Consider the following 26,379-nt stretch of genomic DNA (forward strand, 5'->3'; position numbering starts at 1 on the left):
TCACAGCCAGCCCATGAGAGGGTGATGGAGAGGAGGAAGAGGAGGGAAGGCCCCTGGGCTTCCCCACAGGGGCCCAGGGCACCCTGAGTCACACCCATTGACGGAGGAAGAAGCTGAGACTTGGTGTACAGGCCACATCACCTAGAACATCCTGGGCACAGGAGCACAGGCCATGGGTGGTAGGAGCCCAGCCTTCAGGACTCCGTGCATTCCCTGCAAGCCCCGGCCCCCAGCACGCCCCGCGCATCTCTGATCCTGCCTGCCCTCTGCGCGCCCACTGACCTCTGTGTGTTTCCTCCCTGCAGGGCCTGACGGGTCCCCGAGGACAGCCGGTTGGTACCTCGCCCTAATGTTCCTCAGCAGGGAGGTTTTGGGCCCCTGTGGCCTTAGCTTCACTTTCTAACTGCCTTTTCTGTCTCTTCATAGGGACCTCCAGGACAAAAAGGAGAAAAGGTAAGCCTGATGGAGGTTTTCTAGAATTTTCATCATAGGAAACCGCCTCCCTAAATGTAGAAAGCAGTCCAAAGCGATGGTTTTCGGATGTTAGTATTCATTAACAGGACCAGGGCATCCCTGGTGATGCTGCGGTGGATGAGAGACAAGAGGGAGGGTGTTCTGGGTGATGTTCTCTCCTCGGGAGGAGGGGAGGCTAGGAGCCTGGCCCCTCAGACTCCTTCTCTGCCCCTCCTGCACGTACACCCAGGGTGCTCCCTGATGCATCCCCACGGGCCTCTAGGATTTTGAGGTGTCCATTTGTAAACCACTCACCTGGTTCCCTTCTTGGCCTCATACATTTGCCATCTCCTTAAATTTCTCATGGACACTCTGCTGGGCTCACCCTGCACACTCTGCTGGGTGCACCTGGCACCCCCAACCTCAGAGAAGGCATCTCCGAGGGGTCCATGCCCACAGCCCCCCTTCGTGTCTGCACTTCCCATCCAGAGGCTCCTGCTTGGGGCAGTGCGATGGACCCACCCAGAGGTTTGACCTTTTCTGGAAGATACCGCCAGCCAGGCATGGAACATAACTCCTGAATGCGGTCATGGCAAGTGGGATATGGCAGGAGAATCCTGCCCTGTGTCCCACGTCCCACGGGACCATGTCCAGGCAGGCCTCAGGGGTCTTCCCCGCAGCCAGCCAGCGGGAGGGAGTGAGTTTGATCTCCTGCCTCAGAGAGTTTAGTCCAGGACCAGAGCAGGGCTGGTGGGTGGGGGTGGGGGTGGGGGGGATGAGTACGTGTGGTATGTCCCCAGGTCCTGAGGATGCCTCTGAGGCACAATTTCTCCAGAGTGCCTAACACGGTCCTCTGCTTCCCTCCCTTCCCCAGGGGCAGTGTGGAGAGTACCCACATCGGGTAAGTGAACCCCTGACACTGATCCATCCCCTGGGCACAGCCCCCAGCTCAGCCTCGTCTCCCTGGGGCCCCCAGCACCCACAGAGGTTGGCCAGAGCAGTGGCCGTGGGGGTGGCCGTCCCCCAGCCCTGGAGTGTGCCTGGTGGTCAGCAGCGCGCTTGTGCAGGGCTGGTCTCCAGGGCTCACGTCCGCCCGCCCGTGCACGTCTCTGTGCATGTGCCCCTGTGCTGGCTGGCCCGCAAGCCTCCCAGCGTGTGCGTACTGGAACTCCGGGTATCTGGTCCTGCGACTCTCTGCACACCGCGCCCTCTGTAGGGCTGTGCAGCTTGTGTGAGTCTGTGAGTCTGACTCCCTGCCCCGCGTGTGTGTGTGTGTGTGTGTGTGTGTGTGTGTGTGACCGGGTGTGCATGCCTGGCTTCCTGCCCCGGCTGAATCAGAGGGACTTTCAGCTTAGTCATTGTTGCAGATGACCCAGACCTCAATGGTGGGAGATAACTGGGGGCTGGCTCTATCAGTTCAAGGATAAAGTCTCTGCTTTGCCTCCTTAGGAATAGAGGAGGCCTTCTCCAAGCAGAGTGGGGACTCTCTGGGCTGGGATAGCCTCCCAGTCACCCCCATGCCCTAGCTCCTTCCTTTTCCTTGCTTTGCCCCAGGATATAGGGCCCAAAGCCTGCTGTAGTCCTATTAGGAAGCTACAAACATAATAGCAGGAGGGCATTCTTGGAACACAGAGGGCAAAGATGTGGGCCTTCCAGTAAGACCTGGGACCAGAAAAATATTGCTCTCAGACCCTAGGATCTTTGGGTGCCCAGCCCTACACCATGGCCTCATTGTGCCCAGAAACACACGCACAGTGTGGCTTCCCTGGCTGCCACCCCCATCAGGCAAGGGGACTAGAGTCAGGCTTAGAGTCGACCTGGCTATAGAGGGCCACTGGGAGGGCCTTGCCAGCAGCATCCAGCCACTTGGACTCTGACCCCGGAGTTCCTGGGCTCCTGGGGAGAGGCTGCAGGCGGTCTTCAACATAAGCAGTGGGGATTGGGGGTTGAGGCCAAAGCTGGGTTGGGCTCTGGGCAGGGGGCGCAGGCCGGTGGCCACGCAGACAGAGCTAACCTGTCAGCGACATGTGCTCCAGGAACGCAGGGGCGCTGGTGTTCCGGCCAGCCTGATCCTGATACAATAATAGAAGGTCAGCTGTGTTTATTTGAAACGATGGACTCACAGGATTGTTATGTACCCGAAAGAAAGACAGCATCCCCCAGCACAAAAGACAACACGACAGCAGACATGTTGGCGGTGTGTCATCCGTCCTTAGTGAGTGCGGGGGAGGAGGAGTGGAGGTGGGGAGGCTCTCTGCCCCCTCGATTCAACGAGAGACAGAGAGAGAGAGAGAGCAGTGATGGAAGCCTCCAGAAGCATCTTGGCCACAGAGTGCAGCAAAGCTATGACTATGGCAGGGTTAGAGACCAAGTCAGGCAGAGGTGAGAGCCGATTTGGACAGGGCAAGGCAGCTGGCACCCCCTGTTGATCTGGAAGTGGGTAGGAAAGCAGGGAGCATCTAGGGAGAATGGTCTGTTGGTGTTCTGAGGGGTCTGCAGGCATGACGGGGGTGGCAGGCCTCCAGGATCCTGCCTCTGCTCCAAGAGCTAACCAGAGATCCTGCCTCTGCTCCAGCCTGTAGCATCCCAGGGAGGGGGTGAGAGAAGGGGGGAGTGGGGCGTGGAGTACCCCGGGACAGGGAACAGGCAGCTGGTGTCTGTGGGCTCTGGCACTCACGCCCCGGTCGCCCTGTCTCTGCCACCTCCGTCCCCTCCCATGCCAGGAGCACCTGAGCAGCACCCTTTCGGCTCTGCGCTCCAACCAGATCATTACCTTGAAGGTTTGTGGCTTCTGGAAGGTCTGCGGGCCCCTCTCTGCTGAGAGGCTCCCTGGACACAGAACCCAACATTGCACGTCCCCAGGCCCCACGGCGGGAAGCAGTGGGGCTCTCGGGGCAGCCGCTGCCCCTCAAGGCAGCAGGACCCGGAAAGGCCACAGCAGGCTCCCAGGTCTCAGTCCAGGTGGGCCCCCGGGTCCTAACACTCATCCCAGGGGCCTCGTGTGAGGTAAAATGCTTTCGAAAACAAGGGGTCAATGATACGCCACCCTTGTCACACAGCCTCCAACTGCTTCCTGAAGCCCTGGGGTGCTCAGAGAGGCTGGAAGCAACGAGAATGTCCAGAAATGAAGATCACAGTAGCTAATGTGATTGAAAGTTGCCTGCCCCAAAAAAGTGGTTGAACATGCTGGAGACATCTTTGCCCAGCCTTTATTTTCCAAACCCACCAGCCCCGGGGAGGGGGGGTGGCGGGGGGGTGCACGGAGAGACCTCAGAAGCACTTAGCTCGTGCCCACACTGGCCACACCCTCGGCCGGCTCAGCCCCCGGGAGCCCGACTTGGCACTGCCCGTGACCATCCTCCCCAGATTCGCTGACGCTAGCCTTTCTCGTTCAACCAAAAAAGAGCCCAGAGTTTGCCACACACCAGCCTGGCCTCAAGTCCCAATTTAGCTGGTCCTGTGGGTCCCTCCGAGCCTCTGCCTCTGCTGCCCCCGTCCACCGCCAGGGACAGACGAGGGGCCGACAGCGCAATGGTGGGCTGTGTGCCAGGGGCCTCTGTGGCCCAGCCGAGGGGGGCCACTCTCCCAGTCGGGGGTGCTGCTGGCCAACACCCCAGGGGACCGTGTGCCGTCCAAGGGCAGGCTCGGCGCTGCGCCCCTAGACGGCGAGAGGGCCCACCCACACCTTCCCTCCCTGCGCCTCATGCTCGCTAATCACTCTTTTCTCTTCCTCTCCTCCCCTCCCACTTGGCCACCCTGCCTTCCTGGCGACATTCGGCATCCTTCTGAGCATCTGCGATCTTTGGCCTTTGCCCTCTGGCCTTCCAACTCATCTTTCTCCTCAGCTGCTGCCTCTCCTCAATTCTGTGCGACTGGCTCCACCCCCAGTCATAAAAAGACGGACCTTCCAGGTAGACACCGTCCCTTTGTCGGGACCACGCGTGGCTTCCCCGGGGGCTTGGCAGGGCTCCGGGCCCCGACGGGCCAGCTGGGGCTGGAGAGAAAGCCAGGACCTCACTCTACTTCAGTTCGATTCAATTAGACAAAACTGGCCCCGTGAATGGCACAGATGTGGAAACACACGAGGCCTGAGCCCAGGAGGTCCCCCCACTGGCACACGCCACGGCTCCCCAGAGCCGTCAGCAGCAACAGCAGCGCAGGGTGCCGGGTCTCACAGGGCCGAGCTCGCCTCATTCCTCCGACCACTTTATGGCTTAGGCACGATCATGCTCATTTCGCAGATGAGAAAGGCAAGGTTCAGAGACACCCAGTCGGTTGCCCGAGGTCACACACCCAATAGATTGCAGAGCACCCAGCTTCTGTGACTCTCATTAGCTGCGGGGTTGGGAGCAAATTGCCTAACCTCTCTGTGCCTCCGCTTTTTCATTTGTCAAATGGGGACATTAAGGGTCCCTGCTGCGAAGAGCTACAGTGTGTGCAAAGCACTTGGGATAGCTCCTGCTATTATTAAATTGAGGCTCAGAGGAGTGAATTTGTGCCCAAGGTCACACAAGCAGCGAGAGGCAGAATGGGAACCCGGCAACCAGGTCTTCAGACCCCACATTTGTGGTCTCCATTGGACTACACCCTTTATATTTAGAAATGGATTGCTTAGCACTTGATCACTTGTAATCTGAGTTTGAGGAGTGAGGGAATTTGCCGAGGGAATGTAGCCCACAACCAACAGGTGTAATCGTTGTGAGCAACTGCTTCCTTCTCCCTGCCTTACGAACCCAAGGAGGCTAGGGTAGGGCCAGGTTACAAAGAACAGAAAACAAGAGACCGCAGAGCCAGGGACCCAGGCACAGGCATTGCAGCTTGATTCTGGGCCGGGCAGCCCACGGCCGCCACTTACACCCCAGCCTTCCTCACGCTGTGCGGGAGTTAGGTGACCCCCAGGGCCGAGGGGATGCTGGAAGGGGCAGGGCTCCGAGATGCTCTCTGAAAGCCCGACGGCAGGGCCCGGAGCCACCATCTGGCCACACTCAGGAGTCAGGAGCCCAGGGGCCAGCGGTTCAGGCACCTGATTGAACAAGGCTGAAGAATCACTCCAATTAACAGCTAAAAATACAGAGGGCCACGTGACGCGTGTGCCACCCGAGCCTGCATATCCCATTACAGCAGCCAAATCCTCGAGAGCCTCCATGTGCTCCCAAGGCTTACTCCAGGCACGGCTCTTCAGGGGGCCCACCGGCAGCTCAGAGAAGCACCAGCACCCCCCTGTCACCCCCCCTACCTGTGTCAGACCCCATTCCAGAAGAGCTGCCCTTGCCCTCACACTGGCCATTCACCTCGGCCCCCAGGAGCCACCTCCTGGCCTTAGTTACGTTAGATGCTGTTCGTTAAGCCTCGCTGGGCTCCAGGCGCTGCGGTAAGAATGCCACATGGATTATCTGGTGTCATGTCACACCGGCCAGCGGGCGGCGCAGGTGCCATCATAATCACGCCCACCTTACGGATGAAGAAATCGAGAGGGTGCCCAGGATCCCATCCAGGCCACTGCACGTCACTGTCTCCCTTTTCAAGGGCAGGGCGTGGGAGCGCCAGAACTTTCTGTGCTGCCCTGATCTGGTTTCCAAAGTAGAGAGGGAAGCATAGGGGCCCCTTCCCCACCCGCCGTGGATCGTGCCTGGAGAAAAGGGTTTTTCTGCGGTCGCCCATCACAGGACGTAAAAAGGCCTGCCCATTTCCTATCAATAAAGCAATATTGATTTTACAGGCTCTGTAAGGTGCTTAAACACTGGCTTAACATTTGCTGAAAGAGGAAACTATATGAAATATGATGTACTTAGCAGATGGTGTTGGAGGCCATTTCCAAAGTGCAGAAAGTTGGACAGTGAGTAGTTTTTTCTGGGGGCTTATTTGGAACGAGTAGGAACAGTGTGGAGTTCCGGGTTTGGGACCTGGCTCCCCACAAATTCTCCACGTGACCTCAGTCAGGGAGCTCACCTTCTCTGAGCCCGTTTTCTCTTCTGTGAAATGGGACTCGTGACCCAGGCTGCCCCTGCCTCCTCCACCACGGGCACCCTGTGCCCTCCCTCGCGTGGCTTCTCAGAGGGTACGGCAGGATGAAGCCCGGGACCCAGCATGACCGTGCTGGGTGCCATCCGGGCGAGGATGTCCCGGCCCAGGGAGGCTCAGGCAGCAGCTGCTGGAACCCGACAGTTCTCGTTCTGAGGTTGCCCACCCCTGTTTCTCCTCATCTTTTCCTCCCGTGGGGTTGCAGCAGGCATCCTCGGCTCCTCCGTTCCTACAGACGGTAGGAGGGTCACAGAGGGTCACTGGGAGCACACCGAGAAGGCTGGCCGGCCTGCAGCTCCGGCCGCCTGTGTCCCCCCACATCCCAGCCCGGAGCTCGCATGCCTGCCAGGTGGTTCTGCCTCAGTCTGTCTGCAGGGATGGGCCTCTTCTCATAGGAGCTGAGCCCAGACGGTCCCCGGAGAGGTCACTTAGAAAGTAACATGACAGCTTTGGTCCAGATCTATCTAGGATGACTCCGGTTGGCCCCCGGCCCCACAATGTGGGTCACATGGACCAGGCTCTCTCCTCTTCCTGAGGGAACCCCTAGCTCTCTGGGCCCTCGGCCCTTCCTGGACACGGCACGGTGGGTGACAGGGGCTGGGCTCAGAGCAGCTGCCTGAGGAGTGGGGGCAGGGCACAAGAATGCTAATGGGGACCCCCGACAGGCATACAGCCCTTTATAGTTCCCAAAACTCAATCAGCTCAGGGTTGCCAACTCAATTTTTGTCTGAGGCCAAGCACAGATGACGTAAGTGACAGAAGCGGGCGGCCTGCAGAGAGGATGGGGAAGCGGGGAGTCAGCCTGCCTCTGTCACTTACGGGGAAGGGGGGTGGCCCCCGCCAGAATGCAGGCCTCGAGTGCCAGGGCTCCCAGTGTGACATCAGAAGCCCCCAGTCCAAATGTTTTTACACAAGAGCTCTTGCCCAATTGTCTAGTGAGCCAGACCAACTTCTGTGGCCTCTGACCCAAGGGCCTCCTTTGACACTCGGGGCCAGAGAATCAGACAGCAAAATGCTGCGGCTGGAAATAGGGGACCGCTGCTCTCACTCAAAGCCTGGGAGGCCCGGCCCAGAGAGAGGATGTGACTGGCCACGCGGAGGGAGGGGCCGAGGCAGGCCAGGCTGAGGACCACGTGGACTGGACCCCGGCTATCTGACCAGGCCCGGAGCATGCCCACGGTCGGGCAGGGTCATCTTGCTCACTCCTCTACCCCTGCCCCCTGCAGGGTTCTTGCTCTAGGGCCAGCTGCTTGTGCAGCAGGTCCTCCCTGGACCCTTCCTCTCGGGGGCCTCATGTCTTGGCCGTCTCCTTGCTGCCACTGGTCCCTGCATGCAGTCACCACCACAGCATCATCACCATCACGCCACACCGCCTTCCCACCAGAGCCCCTGATGGGGCCTTCACTGGGTGCATGGCACTGGGGTGGGAGCCGCTCCCCAGCCCTGGGGCTCTCCCTCTAACTCTCGTTTTCACCAACATCAGGGTGAACAGGGCCAGGCCGGTATCCAAGGCCCACCAGGGCCACCAGGCCCCCCTGGACCAAGCGGACCTCTGGGGTACCCGGGACTGCCAGGGCCCATGGGGCCACCCGTAAGTTTTCCCTTTCTCTCTCTACCACCTCCTCTCCCAAGAGTTATCCAAAAATTCTCTGGAAGCATCCAAACCGTGCATAACTGATAAGAACCTGGGTCCCCACTAAAGGGTCCACACCTTGGCAAGGCCACTGGACATGGGTGGCTCCTGTAAGAAGTTACTGGGCCCCGTTCACCTGTTATGCTCTGGTTCTGAAAACCCAGCTTCTGGGGCCAGGCCTCAAGTCCAGTCATTGCCTTTCAGAGGCCGCCCCGTTCTCAGCCTCAGCAGAAAGGAGTTCGGAAAGAACGTTCCCAGGGCCCACCCTTTGATGGGTGTCCCCTGACCCCTGAGCTGGAGGAGAACCTGAGCTGGGGGCAGTGGGTTCTGAGGCAGATAGCAAGGGCACACCTGACCACCTGGCATCCTAACGAACATGCCTTTGCTGCTGTATGTGCGCTTTACAGTCTTGGGCCACCTTCCAGCCAATCTGCATGTCTAGTAAGCCAGGGAGATACCGGATCAAGCCTGAGGATCGGATGGCTACTGTGGGCCAAGGGGGGCGGACAGGTGCCCCCTCCAGGCGAGACCACACTCAGGCAATAGTAGGTCAGGTCGGGTGTCCATTAAGCCATCGGGTTTCCAAGCTCTGGCCAAGACCCACGCTCTCGGCCTACTTGGTGCAACAGAGCAGGGGAATCACTCAGCAGGCACCTGGACCTCTTTGCCGAAAATGGGTTCTATCAGTCTTAGAGCCAAGACCAATGTCCTATGTTCCTGAAGGAAGCCGACCTTGCTCAGCAGAGCGTCGGTTTTGTCCTTGGCCCTGCCAGCCTTCGAGGGAGCCTTCTGTCTCCTTCGGCCCAGGGTGCTGCGACCACAGCACTCAGCCATGGTGGGGGGATTGGGGGCAGGGGTGGGGGTGGCCCAGGGCCTGCGGGAGCCCAACGGAGAGGCCAGGGCAGGCTGGCTCCACCGTGCTCTGGGGCAGAGGTCTGGGCAGCAAACACGGGCAGGGACAGGGTTAAGGGGGAAGTCTGTTTAATAGTGTTTATTTCACTGGGCTGAAAAAAAACCCTATTTTTCCTTTTTTTTAAGATTTTATTTATTTATTCATAAGAGACAAAAAGAGAGAGGCAGAGGGAGAAGCAGGCTCCCTCGGGGGAGCCCGATGCAGGATTCAATCTCAGGATCCTGGGATCACGACCTGAGCCAAAGGCAGACACTGAGCCACACAGGCGCCCCCTGTTTTTCTTTCTTAGGACAAAAGCATCATCCACGCATTATGAAAAATTTGGAACACAGACAAAGAAAAAGCTTTAAATTGTCTGTTTTGCCATATCCAGAGTTCACCATCATTAACATTTTGGAGGGCCCCCTTCCATTTTTCTCCTTAGACACATCCACATGTAAACATCTTCCAGGTTGGTAACAGTCTGAAAAAGGTAACAGGTTGTGTCCCGTTATGTTTTTCACTCAACACCATAAACCACACCCTTTCCTAGAGCAGGAGTCTCCCATGGTGTGGATTGTAGGGCTGCTGGGCCCATTTACAAGTAGGTAATGAGCTCCCTTCTGTAATATATATCCTTGAACGTAGATGTTTGTGTGCATCTCTGATGCCTTCACTGCAGTAGATTCCCAGAGGTGGAATGGCCAGGTCAGCGATGTCACTGCCAGGCAGCCCTCCACGAGGATGGCCACCTTCCAGGTCACTCGGCCTCGCACCTGGGCCCATCAGCTGCTCCAGCTGCCAATGCTGAGGCTCGGTGCGGGGACCCTCCAGGCTGGCCCACAGCTCTGGCCACCCGGGGCACCCAGCTTGGCAGCTCAGCTCGGTGTGAAACCTGACTTGCCAGCCCTCCTGCCCAGCTTGACTTCCGTGATAGATGTTAACTATCGCTGTGTCGTGGGATCCCAGGAGGAAGATTAGTCTCACTTCCATGGGTTTGTGGATGGGAAAGTGGAAAACCTGAAAGGAAGTGAAATTTAGGGAATGAAACCAAACCAAACCAAGAGAACCAAAAAAACTCCTCAAAATCCACTTCTTTGAGGACCCTTACCACCCAGACATGTTGGGTTCCCACGCACTGAACCCAAGCCAGGTGGTTTTCTTTGTTAGGTTGTTTATAAAGAAAAAAACCAGCAAGCATGTTTTGAAGCCGGCTGAAACAGCCCAGACTTGGGCATCTTGCTTTTCTCCTGCCCGTGTTTGCTGCCCAGACCTCTGCCCCAGAGCACGGTGGAGCCAGCCTGCCCTGGCCTCTCCCTTGGGCTCCCGCAGGCCCTGGGCCACCCCCACCCCTGCCCCCAACCCCCCCACCATGGCTGAGTGCTGTGGTCGCAGCACCCTGGGCCGAAGGAGACAGAAGGCTCCCTCGAAGGCTGGCAGGGCCAAAGGCAAAACCGACGCTCTGCTGAGCAAGGTCGGCTTCCCAGGGAGGGGTCCCAATCAGGAGGTGGGAGGGTGGGGACCCGGACCAAACCACACTGTCAGTTTAACAGGCTGCCGCTGACCTATTTTCCAGCGGGTGAGCACAGCAGAGATGCCCACAGCGCCTGCATGGCTCCAGAGGGAGCTGTGAGCCTGTTGTCCCCACATGTCCTCAGCAGATTTCAGATACCGTTCCAGAATCTTCTAGATCTAATCTCTAGCATATCCAGAACTCATTATAGCTACTCGAGCACTCCTCTGCTCCCAGCCTCCACAGTAAACACACCTAACCACACTGTTTGCCAGAACTTTCCATCTCCACTCACCTTCTTCTTGCCTCCACAGGGCTTACCCGGGCCTCCTGGACCAAAGGTGAGGGCCCTTCGGGTGATGCGCTGCATGGGCGGGAGAGCTGTCTGCGGAAGGAGGGGAGACAGCACTGCAGGCTACTGGATGAGGAGCTGAGAGTGACCTCAGTGAGAGATGGGTCACATTTGACTCAATTCCAAAGTGCCATTGTCCTCTGGGGAACCACCTGGGTCCCCCAGAGATTGCACTTTGGTGTCCCCAGGCACACTTCCATATGACCAGTATGGAAGCCATGGTCCCATCCTCCAAGGAGCTTAAGGTCTGGTTGGAGACTCCAAGGAGCTTAAGGTCTGGTTGGAGACTCCAGGTTGATGCCCAGGACACTGTCACAACATCTCAATGAAAGGGTGTATCATACAGAGTCAGAGCTAGAAGGGCGACCTTTGGGATCATCTGGTCTCTTGTGAGACCTTGTTTGTAAGCCCACCGTGTTAACCTGACTGTCTCTCTGAAGCTGGGGGCCCTGAGGCCCTGGGGACACAAAGTTGCAAAGCACTGCCCCTACCCAACCATTTTATACATGTGGAGGCTGAGAGCCCTCAGGAAGAGTGACTTGTCCAGGCTCGACAGAGAGTCATTGATGGAATCAAAACCAACATTCGGGTCTCCTGGGCCCCTGCCAAGTTGACCCTGTCCACCTCCCTCTGCCTCTGCAAGCTGGCGACTTGTTCTGAAGAGAATGGTCTCTGCTGGCCACACAGGAAGCAGAGCTATTGTTCCAGGGAGGGCCAGAAGTCGGCGGGGCGGGGGGGGGGGGGGGGGGGGGGGGATTTGCAGTCATTGAGAAGAGGAATGGCGATGTGAGGGGAAGAGTGCGAGCCAAAATTTGGCATTTGGAAAATCCCACTAATGGTCTTCTCTTTGTTCCCCCAGGGAGACCCAGGAATCCAAGGCTACCACGGCCGGAAGGTAAGCAAGAAGGGGAGGGGAGGACCCTACCCCCCAGTAGTAACCCACATGGGGCTTCACCACAGTGCATACAGGGTCAGGACTTGGTCATGCACATGTATTTTTGCACACACACTTACTTGCCCAGTGTGAGCCTCACATTTGTGAGGTTGACCAGACAAGAGTTCATGTCTCCACTTGGGGAAGGAGAAGGCTCAGAGGGGCAGGGCCTTAGGCAATCAGGGGCCCAGTCAGACCTCAGGACCAGGTGAGTCTCCTACCTCCAACCTGGGTCGCTATATCTATACTGAGGCAGGCCAGGTTGTCACTGGCCACCGAGGGCCTGGTAAATGGGAGCAGATTACCAGGCCCCGCCCTAGGCAGAGATCCATGCTAAGCACGGTGAAGGATTCCGAGATAGGGATCCCAGGCCTGCTTTCTGGCAACTCATGGTCCAGAGAGACAGATTCCTATGAAGGCAGATCGTGCTAAGCTCTCATCACAAAGCATCATGTGAATATGGGTGGCGGAAGGTAGACAGATTAATTCCAGGTTGGGAGGAGTTTGGGAAGTCTTCTGGGAGAAGACAACCTGTGAGCTCAATCCTGGCAAATGGGTGGGTGTATCAGTTATCTAAAGCTGTGTAACAAACCATCCCAAACTTCCTGGCTTAAAACGAGGATTTATTTCCATTCTGGTTCTGTGGATGGGCCATCCGGGAGTGCTGCTACTCTCCTCTGGACTCACTCATGCAGTTGCATTAGATGACAGATGGAGAAGCCTCCAGATGTTGGGTGGCTGGTGCAGGCTGTGGGCTGGGTGGCTCTGTTCTCCCCAACATGGCCCTCTCAGCGCCCCCCAGTAGGCTGTACAGGGTTTCCTACAGTATGGTAGGCCCAGGGCAATGTTCAAACCTGCCAAGTCTGAGTGCAACAGGAGCTTTTCCAGATTGGTCATGGGCATCATGCTTTCTGATGTCCTATCGGTCAAAACAAGTCACATGGCCAAGTCATGCACGTCGGTGGGGGGAGGAGAGGGGACTCAGCCTCCCCTTCTTGAAGGAGGAATAGCAAAACATTAGTGGCCTTTGCCAAGCCACCACTGTGGTCCTTCAACCAGCAAATCTGAGGGGACCTGGCCTTTCAGACAGGGAAACAGTGTGAGCAAAGCCCAGAGGTGGTCATTACAGTAACAGTAACATGCAAATCATCTCAACAGTAGTCACCACTTACTAAATGCCTACCGTGTCCCGGGCTGTCCTTCGATGTGACCGAGCTGTGGGGCTGTGGGGCCAGTACTGTTCTCCTATTCAACAATTGAGGAACTTGAGGCTTGCCTAAAGTCTCGAGGCTCTTAAGTGGCAGAGCAGGAACTCAAGCCCAGGCCTGGGTCCTTCCCGCGGTACCACCCACTGCAGGGAGCCTGTGCAGACCTCCAGACCCCAGCACCAGGAGAAGAAAGGAGGCAGGAAGGAAAGGGAGGACAAGAAGGGGGAGGGATTTGGGAAAGGGAGAGATTGCTCCGGAGAAGCACATTCCTCGGACTCTATAATCCGGGGCTGCCATCACCGCATTGTTTTATGGGTGCTTGGGGGGTGAATGGCAAGCCCGGAGAGACCTTTAATTAGTCCTGCATAAACTGAGAAGTTTGTATGGTGTCAGGAAGTGGAAATTATAGCCTTTGTGGTTGCTTCCATCCACGCACACAGACTCAAAATGTACTGCCTCCTGGTGCAGTGCAGGCACAGAGGTTCCCCCAGTGGCTGGCCACCCTACTGTGGTGGGCATCTGCATTCGAGGGCCAACTGGAAATCTGGTTCATCCAGAAAGGAGCTTGGGGGTCTGTTGTCCTGAGGATGGGAGGTCTCAGCTTGAGGCTGGAGTGTCATGTGACTCTCCGGAGGCTACAAGTACCCGTCCCACTGTCCCAGCCCCCCTGGAGCTGTGGGTGTCTTGAGCCAGTGACCGCTATATGCAGGCAAACGTTTGCTTCCCATCGGAGCTCTGAGATAGAGGCTCATGCCCAGGGGCAAGTGCAGCAATACTTCTCATCTCTGGTTCAGCCAAAGTTCACTCACTCCCGGTCCCACCTGGTCCTTACCACGGCCCATTAGAGCTCATTATCCCCCTGGTACAGATGAGAAGTTCAGAGAAGTTAATGCTTTGCCCAAGGTTGTACAGCTGGCGAATGTTCATGCTGGAACTGGAAGCCAGGTCTCGCGAGCCCAAGCCCAGAGGCCAGTCTTCTTGTCCAAGCACAGAAGTGAGCGTCTACTCAGAGGGTCTCAGCCCAGCCTGAGCTAACTGTGCACAGACCATCCTCTCTGTGCCTTGGCCAGGATGTGGGGGCCTGTCTCCCAAGCTCCTTCTCTGTCCGTCAGTTCTTTTTCTCTCGCTTCCTCTCTCTGCTCGGGATGGGGCACTGGGGTGGGGACAGCTAGAGACAGCTGGAGGCTGGGCAGATGGGTTTGCCCCCACCCCACCACCCAGGGAGGAGGGAGGGCTGGCGGTGAGGACACCAAGCTGGGACAGAAGCCATGGGACCGTCGCCTGTGTTTAGGGTGTAAGGGGAGCTCATGGGGTAACCAACAGACCCTCCACATCTGCTTCAATTGCTCTGTCCCAGCGACTTGATACACATGCAGGGAGGCCTTTCTTTCAGCATCGGTGGAATTTTACTCTTAGCAAAGATGTTTCCTGGCCTGCAAAGTTTGCTAATGATTAGTTCCGTCCATCACCACCCCCACCCCCAGGCAGCTGGACCCAGCCTAGCATCCTCTCAAAGGCCAGCCAGGCCAGCAGGAGCTTCTTCTCTAGATCCTTAGGATCAAAGCCCGGTGTGGCCAGCAGGCCCCATGCCGCCCCCCAGCCCTGCTTGGGACCAGCCCTTCTGCCTAGACACTGCAAGTAGTGTTGCACACCCATGTGGTACCAATTTGATCCAAATTTATGGCCACCGATCTACTTTAAATATGTTGTAAGATGCAAAGTGTGTTTAAAACATTACAACCTTGGCTCTCTTTCAAGGGGATGGATGGGTATTGTCAGACTATATGTGGATCACAAAACCTGGTGAGAGCTTATCTGCAAGCGTGTCGGAGCTGGTCCATCTGACATGGCAGCGGGGGGGTGCATTGACGCACGGGCGGTCTGGGTGGTAAGGCTTGGGGTTCGCATGAAGGACCGTGACTGAAGCACACAGTCCCTTCCCGCAGGCTGGGGACTATGCGTTTTCAGGCCAGGGGAGGCAGGATGTGAGAGCCTCACGCCAGAGCTGCTTATAGCTGCGGTTACTTCTGCTGTTACTTACTGGAGGCTATGGGGCTCCCAGGGGAGAAGGTCAGATGGGCCCTAAGGTCAGATGTCTAGGGCACCAGGGTGAGGGCGAGAGGACCAGAAGCTTGCCCACCCAGCCCAAGTAGGCCCCCCTGACTCTACAGCCATGCCGGTCCTTCTCACCCCTCCCCAATCCTTCTACAAAGGAGCATGATCATTCCTAAACCTAATTTACAGATGAGTAAACTGAGGCCCAGAGAGGTGAGTCCAGGAAGTAGCAAAACCAAGTCCTTACCCCAAGGGACTTTACTCTGTGGGCCTTATGAGCGAGGAGAAGGGGCAGATGCCATCATTTCCAATTTCCGGGAGGCCCCTCCTCCCCTAGAAAGAAAGAAGGTGGAAGCTGAGCTGATGTTCCTGAGAGAAAAGAGGCTGTAGCTGGATTCGGGCCTTTCTCAGAGCTTCCTAGCCTCTCTGCGAGCAGACCTTGGGGCCCTTGATGCATTTCAGTCAAGGAATCTGGAAAGTGGAGTGTTTTGTTCATTGGCACTGATCCCCCAAATTATTCCCCCAAGGAGTTTGCATAGTCCCGCGACTTCCATTAAAGGCAGGAGAAGACAGCCTGAATCAGGCCCCCACCACTGCCATTCCTGAGGCCCCCGTACCCCTCTGGCTCTCAGAGGGCCTGAGGAACCCCAAGCCGCACGCAGCATTCACGTGCATGCAGCAGAGCACTCCATGCAGACGGAAGCCATAGATGCAGGAGCCTTCTGGGGTGCGGACGGCACTTTCTTTCAAAACCATGAAATCCCACCGGGGACATGCAGACCATTTCAATTAAAGCAGATCAGGGATCTGAGACATGGGCCTCAGATCGGAGGCCTCGTGGGGGCTGAGAGTCTCACCCTGCCGGCCTCCAGCCCCCAGCTTGTGCTCTCTGGGCCCTGTTTCTCCCACACTCCAAAGCCCACGGATTAATTAGAGCTGACTTTTCTTTTTGGAGCTAACTACAAAATCAACCGATCTCAAATCGAGATTACAAGCCAGCCGCCCTTCCAAAGCCCCGGCCTTCGATGGGGCGCCTGACCCCGGTAATTCCCCAGTTTACTTCCTGCCGGTCCTAATTACCAGAGGACCTGGCATCTCCCTGGTTCCAGTCCTCTCCTGTCTGAAGCTGGCTAGGGCAGCGAGGAAGGAAATGAGCTGCCTTTTCCTGGAAGGGAGTCCTAGGAACCCTTTAGGGCAGAAGGAGACGTGAGCCCGCCTTGCCCGCTTTCCCAGCCCAGGGAAGGGCCCTGGTCCAGGCAGAGGCCAGAGCCGCCCGCTGGCCTCCCCCTGCAGCCCTGCGCGCCCAGCTCTCAGACAGGCCTTCCTCCTCCCTGCAGAGAACAAAGAGTCTGTGTGTGGAGCTGCTTCATCCGGGCCCTCCCCTGGTGCAGGGCTGCAGCGGGAGCTCCACACGAGGGAGGTCCATTCATCTCCCCACACTCCCCTGGCCTGACCCCTGCTTAGCTGGGGAGCTGACCTTGAAGCCCCCCACCTTCCTCCAGACTACGTCTTCTTGCCAAGTCCCTGCCCTGCTCATTCAACAAACAGTAAATCACCAATTAAGAGGCCACTCCCGCAGGACAGGAGTGTGGCCATTTTGTGCTCCAAGGAGCTGGCTTTCATCCTGTGGTCTTGGTAAGCGGTGGGTCCCTCCACGGAAGCGGGGACCAGAATAGCCAACGTACTGAGGCCGCAAGGCGCTCCTGTGCCAGGCTCAGCTGGAGAGGCCCCGGCATGGTACAAGTCAGGACTGGGAGGGGCCTTCCAGGTCATGGGAGGCAGCCCCCTCCCTACCCACCTGTGCTCACCCAGTGCTCTCTGAGCCACAATGACTGGAATCTACCCCTTCCTGGCCAGCAGCGAGGCACAGGTTCTTGGCAGCCTCTTGGCTAAAGAGCCAGGCTCCTCGGTGGTGGGATGTCCCAGCCTGGGGTCGCCGGCTTGATTCCACTGCAGCCTGTGCCAGCCATGCTCTGAGCACCGTGCAGGTGCACAGAGTGCCCACCTCCCCAGCTGCAGAGTGGCCCAGATAGCATCACTGGGGGCCCACTGGGGGAGCCCCAGAGTCCTACTGGGAGGATAAGGAAAGGCAAAGATAGAGGGGAAAAATAGGAGACTTCAGACTTGGACTGACTAGGAGAACGCCCTCTGTACCTAAGACGAAGACACTTGACAGTTAGTGAATCTAAATTCAGCACAATTCCAAACTTAGACCTTTCTTTTTAAGATTTTATTTATGTATTCATGAGAGACAGACAGAGGAGAGACATAGGCAGAGGGAGAAGCAGGGTCCCCTCGGAGTGGGGAGCCTGATGCAGGACTCAATGCTAGGACCCCAGGATCATGCCCTGATCCGAAGGCAGACAGTCAACCACTGAGCCACCCAGGTGCCCCTCCAAACTTAAAACTTTTAAACAGGAACAATTTTAAGAAGGGAAATGTGGAAAAAGGAGCCTGTACATATGCCCTCACAAAGACAAACCGAGGGGAACCTGTACAACAGAAGTATCATGGACCCCCTTTTAGCAATAACCACCAGAAAGCCCCTTCTCGTTCCCTGCAGACAGGTGCCCTTGCCCACGCCACCCTCAAGTCCTTGACAATGACTCTGCTCTGTCTCACCTCACAAATCCAGGCATTGGCGCTTCCTGGCGTAGAACCGGGCCGGTCCCCAGGTCAGAGGTCAGGCTGGGGTAAGCCCAGCCTGATGAGAGTGGAATGAGCCTGCAGAGTGGGGTCAGCCTGGGGCACCCCTGCTTCCTGCCCGACAGAGGGCTGGGAGTGACGGAGGCCTGGGACGGGATCAAGAGAGCCTGGGTCATCTGCAGAATTAAGAGACTTGACCCAGAGGGCAAGGAAAGGGCAAAGGTCAGCCACACTAACGAGGAGGGCTGCCTGCTTAGGAGGCTCCAAGGGGCCCCGATTTCCCTGGGGCGGGTAGTTTTGTCTTTACACACAAGCCAGCGGCCCGGACTGAGGACAACCCCAATTAGCGGGGAAACCCTCACTCCCGGGGTTCGCTCTGCACTGCTCCTGCTGAGACTGGAGACAGAAGCCCAGAGATGGGGCTCCAGCAGACTCCACCACCCCCCTTGCCAAAGCATCTGTGGCCATCCCTGGGTGAAGGGGAGGAAAGCAGAGACCCACTGAGACCCCCTCCTACACCAGCATTTTCCCCACAAGCTCAACTCCCACCTCAGTGGCCTCGCTCTGGAGCTGCCCACAGACCCAGGGTCCCCTCCCCAGCTCTGACCTCTCTTCCCACTAAAGGCCTCAGGTAGGCGGGGCTGGGGGTGGCTGGAGAGAGGGTCGGAGCAGAGGTCTCTCGTCTGGGTGGGTGGGAGCTCTCTGGTCTCCACCCAGAGAGGGAAAGAGGCTTACCTAGGGTCACAGGGCCTCTCCTGACTCCCAGCCAGGTCCCCCAGCTGGAGGCGAGAAGAGGAAGGCGGGCACCGAGAGAAGGCTAAGGGGAAGAGGAAGGGCCAGGCTGAGCTCCCCCCTGCACCCCCCACCTCAGGGGACTCTGTCCTGGGGCTAAGTCAGTTGGGTTGGGCCAGCTGGAATGGCAGCAGGAGATCCTGGTCCTCTGAAGGAGAGAGTGGCCCTCAGCTGGCGCCTCTGAGGAGGGGGCTCTAAGGGATCCGCTACACTGGCCAGACTTCTGCCGAGGTCCTGTGGCACCCTCTGCTGGCCACAGAGAGACCTGGGCTGGCAGGCGGAGCCCTGCCCGGCTCCTTCCTCCTGGCACAGGGCACGCTTGTGGTTAAAGACTCAGTCTGCCCAAGAGCTGCCCTCCTATGCTGATCCCTTCACCCTCGTGGGGCACGGACCTGAGGGCCCTCCAGCAGAGAGGGGCTTTAGAATCAGCCCATCCGATGCTTGGGGTCGGCTTAGAGAAATGGGTACTTGGGCTTTGGCAAAGACCTGTGTTCAAATCCCTGCTCTGCATGTCCTTGGCCGTTGTACCTGGCCCCTCTGAGCCAGTTTGCTCACCTGTGAAACAGATAAAATCCATGGCCACATTGGAGAGGAGTCTTGGAGACTGAATAGAAGAGAGATGTAAAGGCTTTAGCCCTGTGCCAGGCCCCTGGCAGACACAGTAAATGGCCTATAAGAGGCATTTCCCAGAATTTGGCGGCTGGGCCAGACCTCAGGCCCTGACTTGTCTGCTGCACTCACTTCCTGAGGGCGGCTCCACTAACCTTGCCTGTGGCTCAGGGGTCCTGGTGGGCCAGGGTGAGGAAGGGCTCCTGTGTTTGGAGCTAAAGCTTCTGGGCCTTTTTGCAGAATTAAGAGACTTAGCCCAAGGAGGATGGAGGTGAACCATCCCAGGCAGGCATTAGTTCGTGCCTGCAGATCACAAATGCCAAGTGGTCCCTGCTGCGCCCCGGAACCAGCACTGGTTATGGAGCACAGCAAAAGGCTTCACAGAGGGGATGATATTTGACCAGGGCCCCCAACAATGAACAGGGTGTTGAGTTGAGGGAACATCAGAAAGGCATAGAATTCTGGGGCACCTGCGTGGCCCAGTGGGTCGAGCATCCAACTCTTGGTTTCAGTTCAGCTCGTGATCTGAGGGTCGTGAGGTCCAGCCCCCCATCAGGGCGTGGAGCTTACTTGAGATTTTTTTCTTCCTTTCCCTCTGCCCTCCATCAAAAAGCACAATCATCCTGAAAATGAGTGGTGTTTCCAGGGAAACAGGGAATAGGTATCAGGATGTGAGGAAGGCTGGGAAGGAAGCGAGGACGGAATGCCTGGCCCCCTTTCTAGAGTCAATGCCAAGGAGCGGTTGTTTTGAAATAAGGGAATGTTATTGTCCGGCCTGGGGAGCTTACCCGGGTGCCAGCGTGGAGACCCAGTCATGGAGGAGAGAGGTTGGGAGAAGTTCCAGCTTTGGCCAGCAGAAGGGTGGATAGGACTTCCCATAAGATGGCAGAGAAGGGATGAGGACAGCGGAAAAGATGCAGGCCGGGTGGGACCTGTCTCGCCCTCTGCCTGTGAGCCTGCGGCAACTGCAGCCTGGCCTGAGGCCACCGCTCTTGGGTCCTGAGTGGGGAGGCCGGTCTGGGACACGTTCTGTCAGGACCCCATGTTGCCAACCCCAGCCTTCAGATGCCTTCAGAGGCCTTCAGATGCTGGGAGCTGCAGCAGCGGATGGCAGCCACCTGTCGCTGCAGGGCATTCAGAGCCCTGGCTGGGGCTTATCTGGGGTTCAGCTCATGGAGACGGGGGCTGCCCTCCTTCCTCTCCTGCGCACCACCCCCTTCTCTGACACAGTAGGTTAGTCTGGACTCGACTTGACCTCCATTTGTCACCAGCTGTCCTTCCTGAGCTCACACCTCCGCCCCACAGATTTGGCATTTTCACGAGGAGGTAAAAGAGGTCAAGGAGAAAGATGGGACACTGCTGAGGTTGAGAGCAAAGGCCACAATGTCCTGAAGCCCAGCTCTCTTGGTATCTCTGGATGAGTTCCAGGCAGCGCCCTGCCTCCACCCCTCACCCCCCACCCCGCAAAGCACCGGCTGGCCTTCTGCCACATAGGGCCAAGACCCACATGCCCTCAGAAGGAGTTAGATCCAAGGAAGCTGGGAGGAAGAGGAGCCCAGATGAAGAGGCAGGGGGGCAATCTGCCCTGTGGCCCCACCAGCAGGTACCACTAGAGCAAAGCTACTGGAGTGATAATGGAGCAAGAGGTGCTAGGTGGCAATGAGAAGGAGGGGTGCACAGCTGAGCAGTCACGTGCACCCAGACCAAGGCCTCGGGCAAGTAGGGTCCTCTTCTCAGCGTTTCTTTTCTTTCTTCCTTCAGGGAGAACGAGGCATGCCAGGGATGCCGGGCAAACAAGGAGCGAAGGTACCTGCCCCTCACCCCATCCCCCGCAGCCCCTCCCTGAGCCCCAGCCAAGTTCTGGAAGCCCAGCTCCTTCTCCTTCCCATGTCGCTGCGAAGCCATGAAGACAGGGCACACATTTCCTCCCCCGCCCTCTCCCCTTGCCGTGCCAGCCTGCTCTTCCAGGCAGGGGTGCGTCTGTCTGGCTCACCAGTGACATTCACCGGCGCCCCCCTGGTGGCCAGACCTCCTCCTCCTGGGCACCTCTGGGTCATCCAATAGTTTCTCCAGTAAAGCCTAGGTCTGGCTGCAGTCCCCTGCGGGGAGTAGGGACTCCCTACAAATCACCTCCACTTGGGATTTATTAAGTGGTGCGTTTGGCAGCCTCAAAGTGGTTGGTTTGAGCTCAAGATGTGAAAATCGGGTTCACTCCCAGCTGCTCCCTAGTGCATGAGGGCACAGGTCCGGAGAATTCTCTATAAGAAGAATCCCACCTGCACACCCAGAAGTCAGCCATCTCCCATTCTCCCCGTCCACGCGGCTCTCCCTTCCACCCCCTTCCCTTCCCATCTCCTCCTCCACCTTTCCTATCCCACTGAAGCCCTCCCCACATTGCACCCCAGAGATGCACCCCCACCTGGACACGCATGGGCTCCCCGCCAGGAGGGCCTGGATGCTGAGGATGTGGGCAGGGAGCCTGAGGGACTCACCTGTGCTGCTCAGAGCCTCTTCCTTCCTCGGGGCCCACGCTCCCTGTGCCAGACTCAGCCACCCACCTTTGCTGAGGGATTGCACCTCACATCCCCTTGAGGGGAGCCTGGGACGCTGGCCGCTCCCTCTGGTGCTTTGCCCCAACTGCACAAAGTCGCCATGCCTTTTTCTTCTCTTGTCCAGGGAGCTCCTGGAATTGCTGTGGCCGGGATGAAGGTTAGTGGAACGTTATCACTCAACACATTAGGGGCAGGATAGGAGGAAGGGGAGAGGAAGACAGAGTTGGGGCTTCAGGGACTCAGTGGGGTGGTCACTGGACCAAGGAGGGGACAGGATTCAGAAACCTTCCTCTTAAGGCATTATGCACAACTTGAACAAGAGACATTTAACTAAGCCTCGCAGAGTAAGTAGGAAAGATTTATGAGCCTCAACGAAAGGGCTCACCACCCTGCCAGTGTGCAAGGGAACCCAGCCCTTTCCTTTATGCTTCGGAATTTGGCAGCTCTGTGCTTGCAAAGCTCCCAAGAAGAGAGCAGGAGTCCTGCCCCTGAACCCCACCCTAACCGCCCATTTGGTTGGCAAGCAGATGGGTGAGGACCCCCAGAAGCACAAATGTAGATCTCCCGGCAGGTCCGTGGACAGGGGCCACTGTACTGTGCCCAAAGCAGATGGCCATTCCTTCCTCTCCCTCCTTGTGGGGTACCTCACTGGCCCTCACCCTTGCCATATCCCTCACTATAGGGAATTGAGGCCCAGAGGCCTCCTCTGGCCTGGGACCTGAAGCCTAGGCAGAGGGAAGCCCTGGGCTGGCCAGATGCTTCACCCACCCCGTGAGGACCTTTGCTCATTTACTCCTGCACTGGCTCTTACTCCCTCTCCCTCACCTCTTTATCTGAGTTTTCTTTTTTTCCACACAGGGTGAGCCAGGGACCCCAGGAGCCAAGGTACGATACAGAGGGAATGTTCTGGGCTACACGGAGCATCACGCATGGGGTGGAGGTGGCAGTGGCTGCTGTCGTTATGCTCTCCGTCCCCCTGAGGCTGGCCCGGAGCTGGGGACCTGACTGAGCAGAGGAGGGCCCACGCAGGCAGGGCTTGCTTGTCAGGAATGCCTTCCCCTCCCCAGATCCTGGCCTGGAGCTCGCTCAGTTTGCCTGCACACCAGCTCCAGCACGTAACTATTGCCCCCTGTGCCTGCAGGGCTCTCTCTCTTGTCTAGTTTTATAAGGGATGTCACATGAAAAAAGTTTTCATGCCAACTATGTTTGGGAAATACAGAGATAAAAATATTTCACAGGGTTGTTTTTCCCCCTCTCCCCCCCCCCCCCCCACTGCAAGCCTTTTTAGAGCCTTTAAGATGCTCTGTGTACATTGGGAAGCTCTAAAACTGTTATCTCTGACGCAGCATTTTCAAACTACTTGACTAGAGCATCCTTTTTTTAAGAGGAACATTTCATGGGGCCAGTATTCTGGAAATGCTGGTTTACAATCACTGTCCACCGTACTCTTCACCACCACCACCCCTAATCCTCTTATCAGTGACTCTCTCTTCTTACCCCAAAGGGAGACCCAGGAGCAGCAGGGAAGCCGGGGCCCCCAGGTTTGCCAGGAAAGAGGGGGCAGAGGGTAGGATACTGTGTCTCTGATTGTGTGTCCCCTTCATACGGGCCTCTGCTGGTCCTCCCACCCCCTGCCCTACCCCCAAGGTTGGAGTGCCACCTGCAGTGTGTCCCTGGGAAGGGGGGAGTGCCGAGATGGCCTAGCACAGCTTCAGAAAGTCTGCGCTCGGGAGCACACCCTCCCTCCTCTGAAGCATTGCTTTCCAGGAGGAAAGAACAGCAGAAGGAAGGCCTTCCTTCCCTCCATCCCCACTCCCTGGGGGCCTCTGTAGGGCAGCACCTGCATCCCTTCCCTTTAGACTTGGCCTGTTTCAGGGCGTGCCCAGCTAAGGCACAGCAGGCACAGTCCAGGCACAGCCCAGGCAGGCCTGCTGGGGCCCCAGGACCCACTTCCCTCCAGTCACCTGGGCCTCCCCTAGCTTCCTCCCCTCCCTTGACGAGCTTCAGGCTATTTTGTCATTCAGCTTCTACCCAAGGGCAGGTGGCAAGGGGATGACACTTAAAGACCTGGTGTGGCACCCTCTGTGTCTCCAGGTGGCAAATTATGCCCCGGAGCCCTCAATTTATAATATTACCTACAAGAACCAGCAGCCATCAGGCTGTAGGGAGAGGGGCTCTAGCGCTGACCTGGTGGGGTACTCTTGGAGCGCTCTCCTGATATGGGACACTGTGAGTGCACATGCCATCTTCACGGTGTTGAAGATGGAGCTTCAGGAGGCTTGGGAAGCAGACCTGCCTCTAACACTTGAGGCGATGAGGGGGGCTCATAGCCACAGAGCCTCTTCATCTGTACAGTGAGAGCAGGGCTCCATGATGCATGTCATGGTGGGGAAAGTTCTTCAGGGCAGAAGAGGATAGTTGGGGGGGGGGGGTATTAGTTTACTGGAGCTTCCATAACAAAGGACCACAGAGGATGTGGCTCAAACAGAATCTGGAGGCTGGAAACCTGAGATCAAGGTGTGGGCAGGGTCGGTTCCTTCTGCAGGTTATGAAAGAGCAGCTGTTCCACGCCTCTCTTCTCGTGTCTGGTGGTTTGCTGGCATCCTTGGTGCCCTGTGGCTTGTAGAACTGCCACCCCAATCTCTGCCTTCATCTTAACATGGTGTTCTCTCCGTATCCATGTCCTTGTCCAAATTTCTCCTTTATGAGGACACCAATCCTCTGGGATTAAGGGCCCACCCTACTCCAGTAGGACCTCATGACTCCGCTGATTACAACTGTAATGACCTTATTTCCCAAGAAGGTCACACTCTGAGATACTGGAAGTTAGAACTTCAACATACGAATTTTGGGAGGACATAAGTTAACCCATCACAAGAAGCAAACTCCTCAAAATAGTCCTCCAAAGGAGAAGTCTAGCTAGATGGGTTTTGTCTTCCCTGGAGGCGGGGAGGAGGTAGGCAGAGACCGGGAGCCTCTAAATGCTGGACATTTAAAAAAATGAAAAGAGCAAAGCGGTTAAAAAGAAAAGCTTCCCCCAGCTACTGGCCTTCTAAACTGCTCGCCTCTCTCCAGGAGATCCCCAAAAGGAGCTAAATGCTCTTGCCGCCTCTCGCTTCGTAAATGATGAGGATATGGAAGCAGAACAATGATACAGGTCCTCCCTCATCAGTGTGAAGTGGCTCAAGGAAGGAGTCGGGTGCAGGTGGGGGTCTGGGGGGAAACGGAGTCTTTCAGGAAATGGCCCACATAGGGGCAGGGAGGCAGCAGAGAGGAAGCCAAGGCTAGATGCTGGTGGGGCTGGTGCCTTCCCAGTCGGCCTGGAGAAACCCTTCCTCACCTTGCACCATCTGCATTTCCCCCACAGGGCGAGAAGGGGGCTGCAGGCCCCCCCGGGCTACTCGGCCTCCTGGGGCAGAAGGTGGGTATTGGCAAGCTCTGAATGGTGGCTTCTATGCAAAGGCCTTGTGTTCATCTGCACCCACATTCCCGACCCTGAACATTCACATGGGCCCCAGCACTGGAGGTGTCCCTTCCAGACTGGGGGGAAGCAGCTAGAACACAGCCGGATTAGTGTCTGGGGTACCACATGGGAGGCCCAGATGGGCAAAAATGCTCATATGCAAAGACCAGTAGCTGTACCTTGTCAGATTTCTTTGCACTAACTCTGAAAATGTGCTCCCTAGTACCTGAGTTCCATAAGACATTCCATTAAAAAAAGAGAGAAAAGAAAACACTTGAGGTCAAATTAACGTGGGGAGAGCTGCATGAGGCAGGCCCCCTTGCAAGGTCCCAGGGCACTTTAGCCAGGCAGAGGCTCAGAGCACCCTGCGGTGAAGGAGCCTGTCCTGCCTCATTTTACTGCGTCTTCCTTAACAGTCCTTTGGCCACCAAACCCTTTTTGTCACATTTCAAATGTTCCCCACCCACTGAAGGAGGGGTTCTGTGGACACACTTTGAGAAACAGAGTCTAGACCCAAGGCATGATGGGTCTCTGGTTTCAGTTCCATTCCTGTTCCCCAGCGACAGCCAGAGGTCCATTCTCTCCTCAGTGCCCATAGCCAATGAGACCAGGCCGGGCTTCTGAGTGCCTCTGTGCCCAGCCTGGGCTGAGGGGCGGTCTGCTGCCCCCACTCCTTGGAACTGGGAGGGGAGAGAAGACAGGGATCGGCCATCCCCCTCTGGAGCTAGGCAGACCAAAGTGACGGTTACTCTCCCACTCTCCCACACTTCCACCCCCAGGGAGAAAAAGGTGATGCTGGCAACTCCATTGGAGGAAGCAGAGGGGAGCCGGGCCCCCCAGGGCTCCCGGGGCCCCCAGGCCCAAAGGTGAGTTTCCCTGGGGTCTGCGCTCAAGGGGGACGCTGACTGTGGCCTTTATCTTCAGCCCATTCTTGGGGACTCTGTTCTGGGTACCTTGTCTTCTATTCTGCTCCAGATGTGTGGTTTTCCCGTGGATTCTAGAAAGGCGATTTGGGCTGAGCTCCTGATTTTTTTTTTTTTTTTAAGATTTATTTATTTATTTATGATAGAGATAGACCCAGAGAGAGAGAGGCAGAGACACAGGAGGAGGGAGAAGCAGGCTCCATGCTGGGAGCCTGATGTGGGAATCGATCCAGGGACTCCAGGATCACGCCCTGGGCCAAAGGCAAGAGCTAAACTGCTGAGCCACCCAGGGATCCCTGAGCTCCTGATTTTAAGTGGTGACAGTTTGACTAT

General features: G+C 57.1%; 1 protein-coding gene across 7 annotated transcripts in view; it reads left to right on the forward strand.

Annotated features, from left to right (window-relative positions):
* COL13A1 (collagen type XIII alpha 1 chain) overlaps positions 1-26,379 on the forward strand; it is an 80,595-nt gene that overhangs the window by 20,590 nt on the left and 33,626 nt on the right. For all 7 annotated transcript variants that reach the window (XM_077894809.1, XM_077894812.1, XM_077894816.1 and 4 more), the window contains 12 exons: positions 306-332; positions 427-453; positions 1,328-1,354; positions 4,299-4,364; positions 7,958-8,065; positions 10,827-10,853; positions 11,724-11,759; positions 20,870-20,914; positions 21,785-21,817; positions 22,519-22,545; positions 25,028-25,081; positions 25,903-25,989. In XM_077894809.1, coding sequence (XP_077750935.1) covers positions 306-332; positions 427-453; positions 1,328-1,354; positions 4,299-4,364; positions 7,958-8,065; positions 10,827-10,853; positions 11,724-11,759; positions 20,870-20,914; positions 21,785-21,817; positions 22,519-22,545; positions 25,028-25,081; positions 25,903-25,989 — 564 coding nt within the window. The remainder of the gene's footprint in view (positions 1-305; positions 333-426; positions 454-1,327; positions 1,355-4,298; positions 4,365-7,957; positions 8,066-10,826; positions 10,854-11,723; positions 11,760-20,869; positions 20,915-21,784; positions 21,818-22,518; positions 22,546-25,027; positions 25,082-25,902; positions 25,990-26,379) is intronic.

Source organism: Canis aureus, chromosome 4, assembly GCF_053574225.1.
Source record: "Canis aureus isolate CA01 chromosome 4, VMU_Caureus_v.1.0, whole genome shotgun sequence".
NCBI classification, from domain to species: domain Eukaryota; kingdom Metazoa; phylum Chordata; class Mammalia; order Carnivora; family Canidae; genus Canis; species Canis aureus.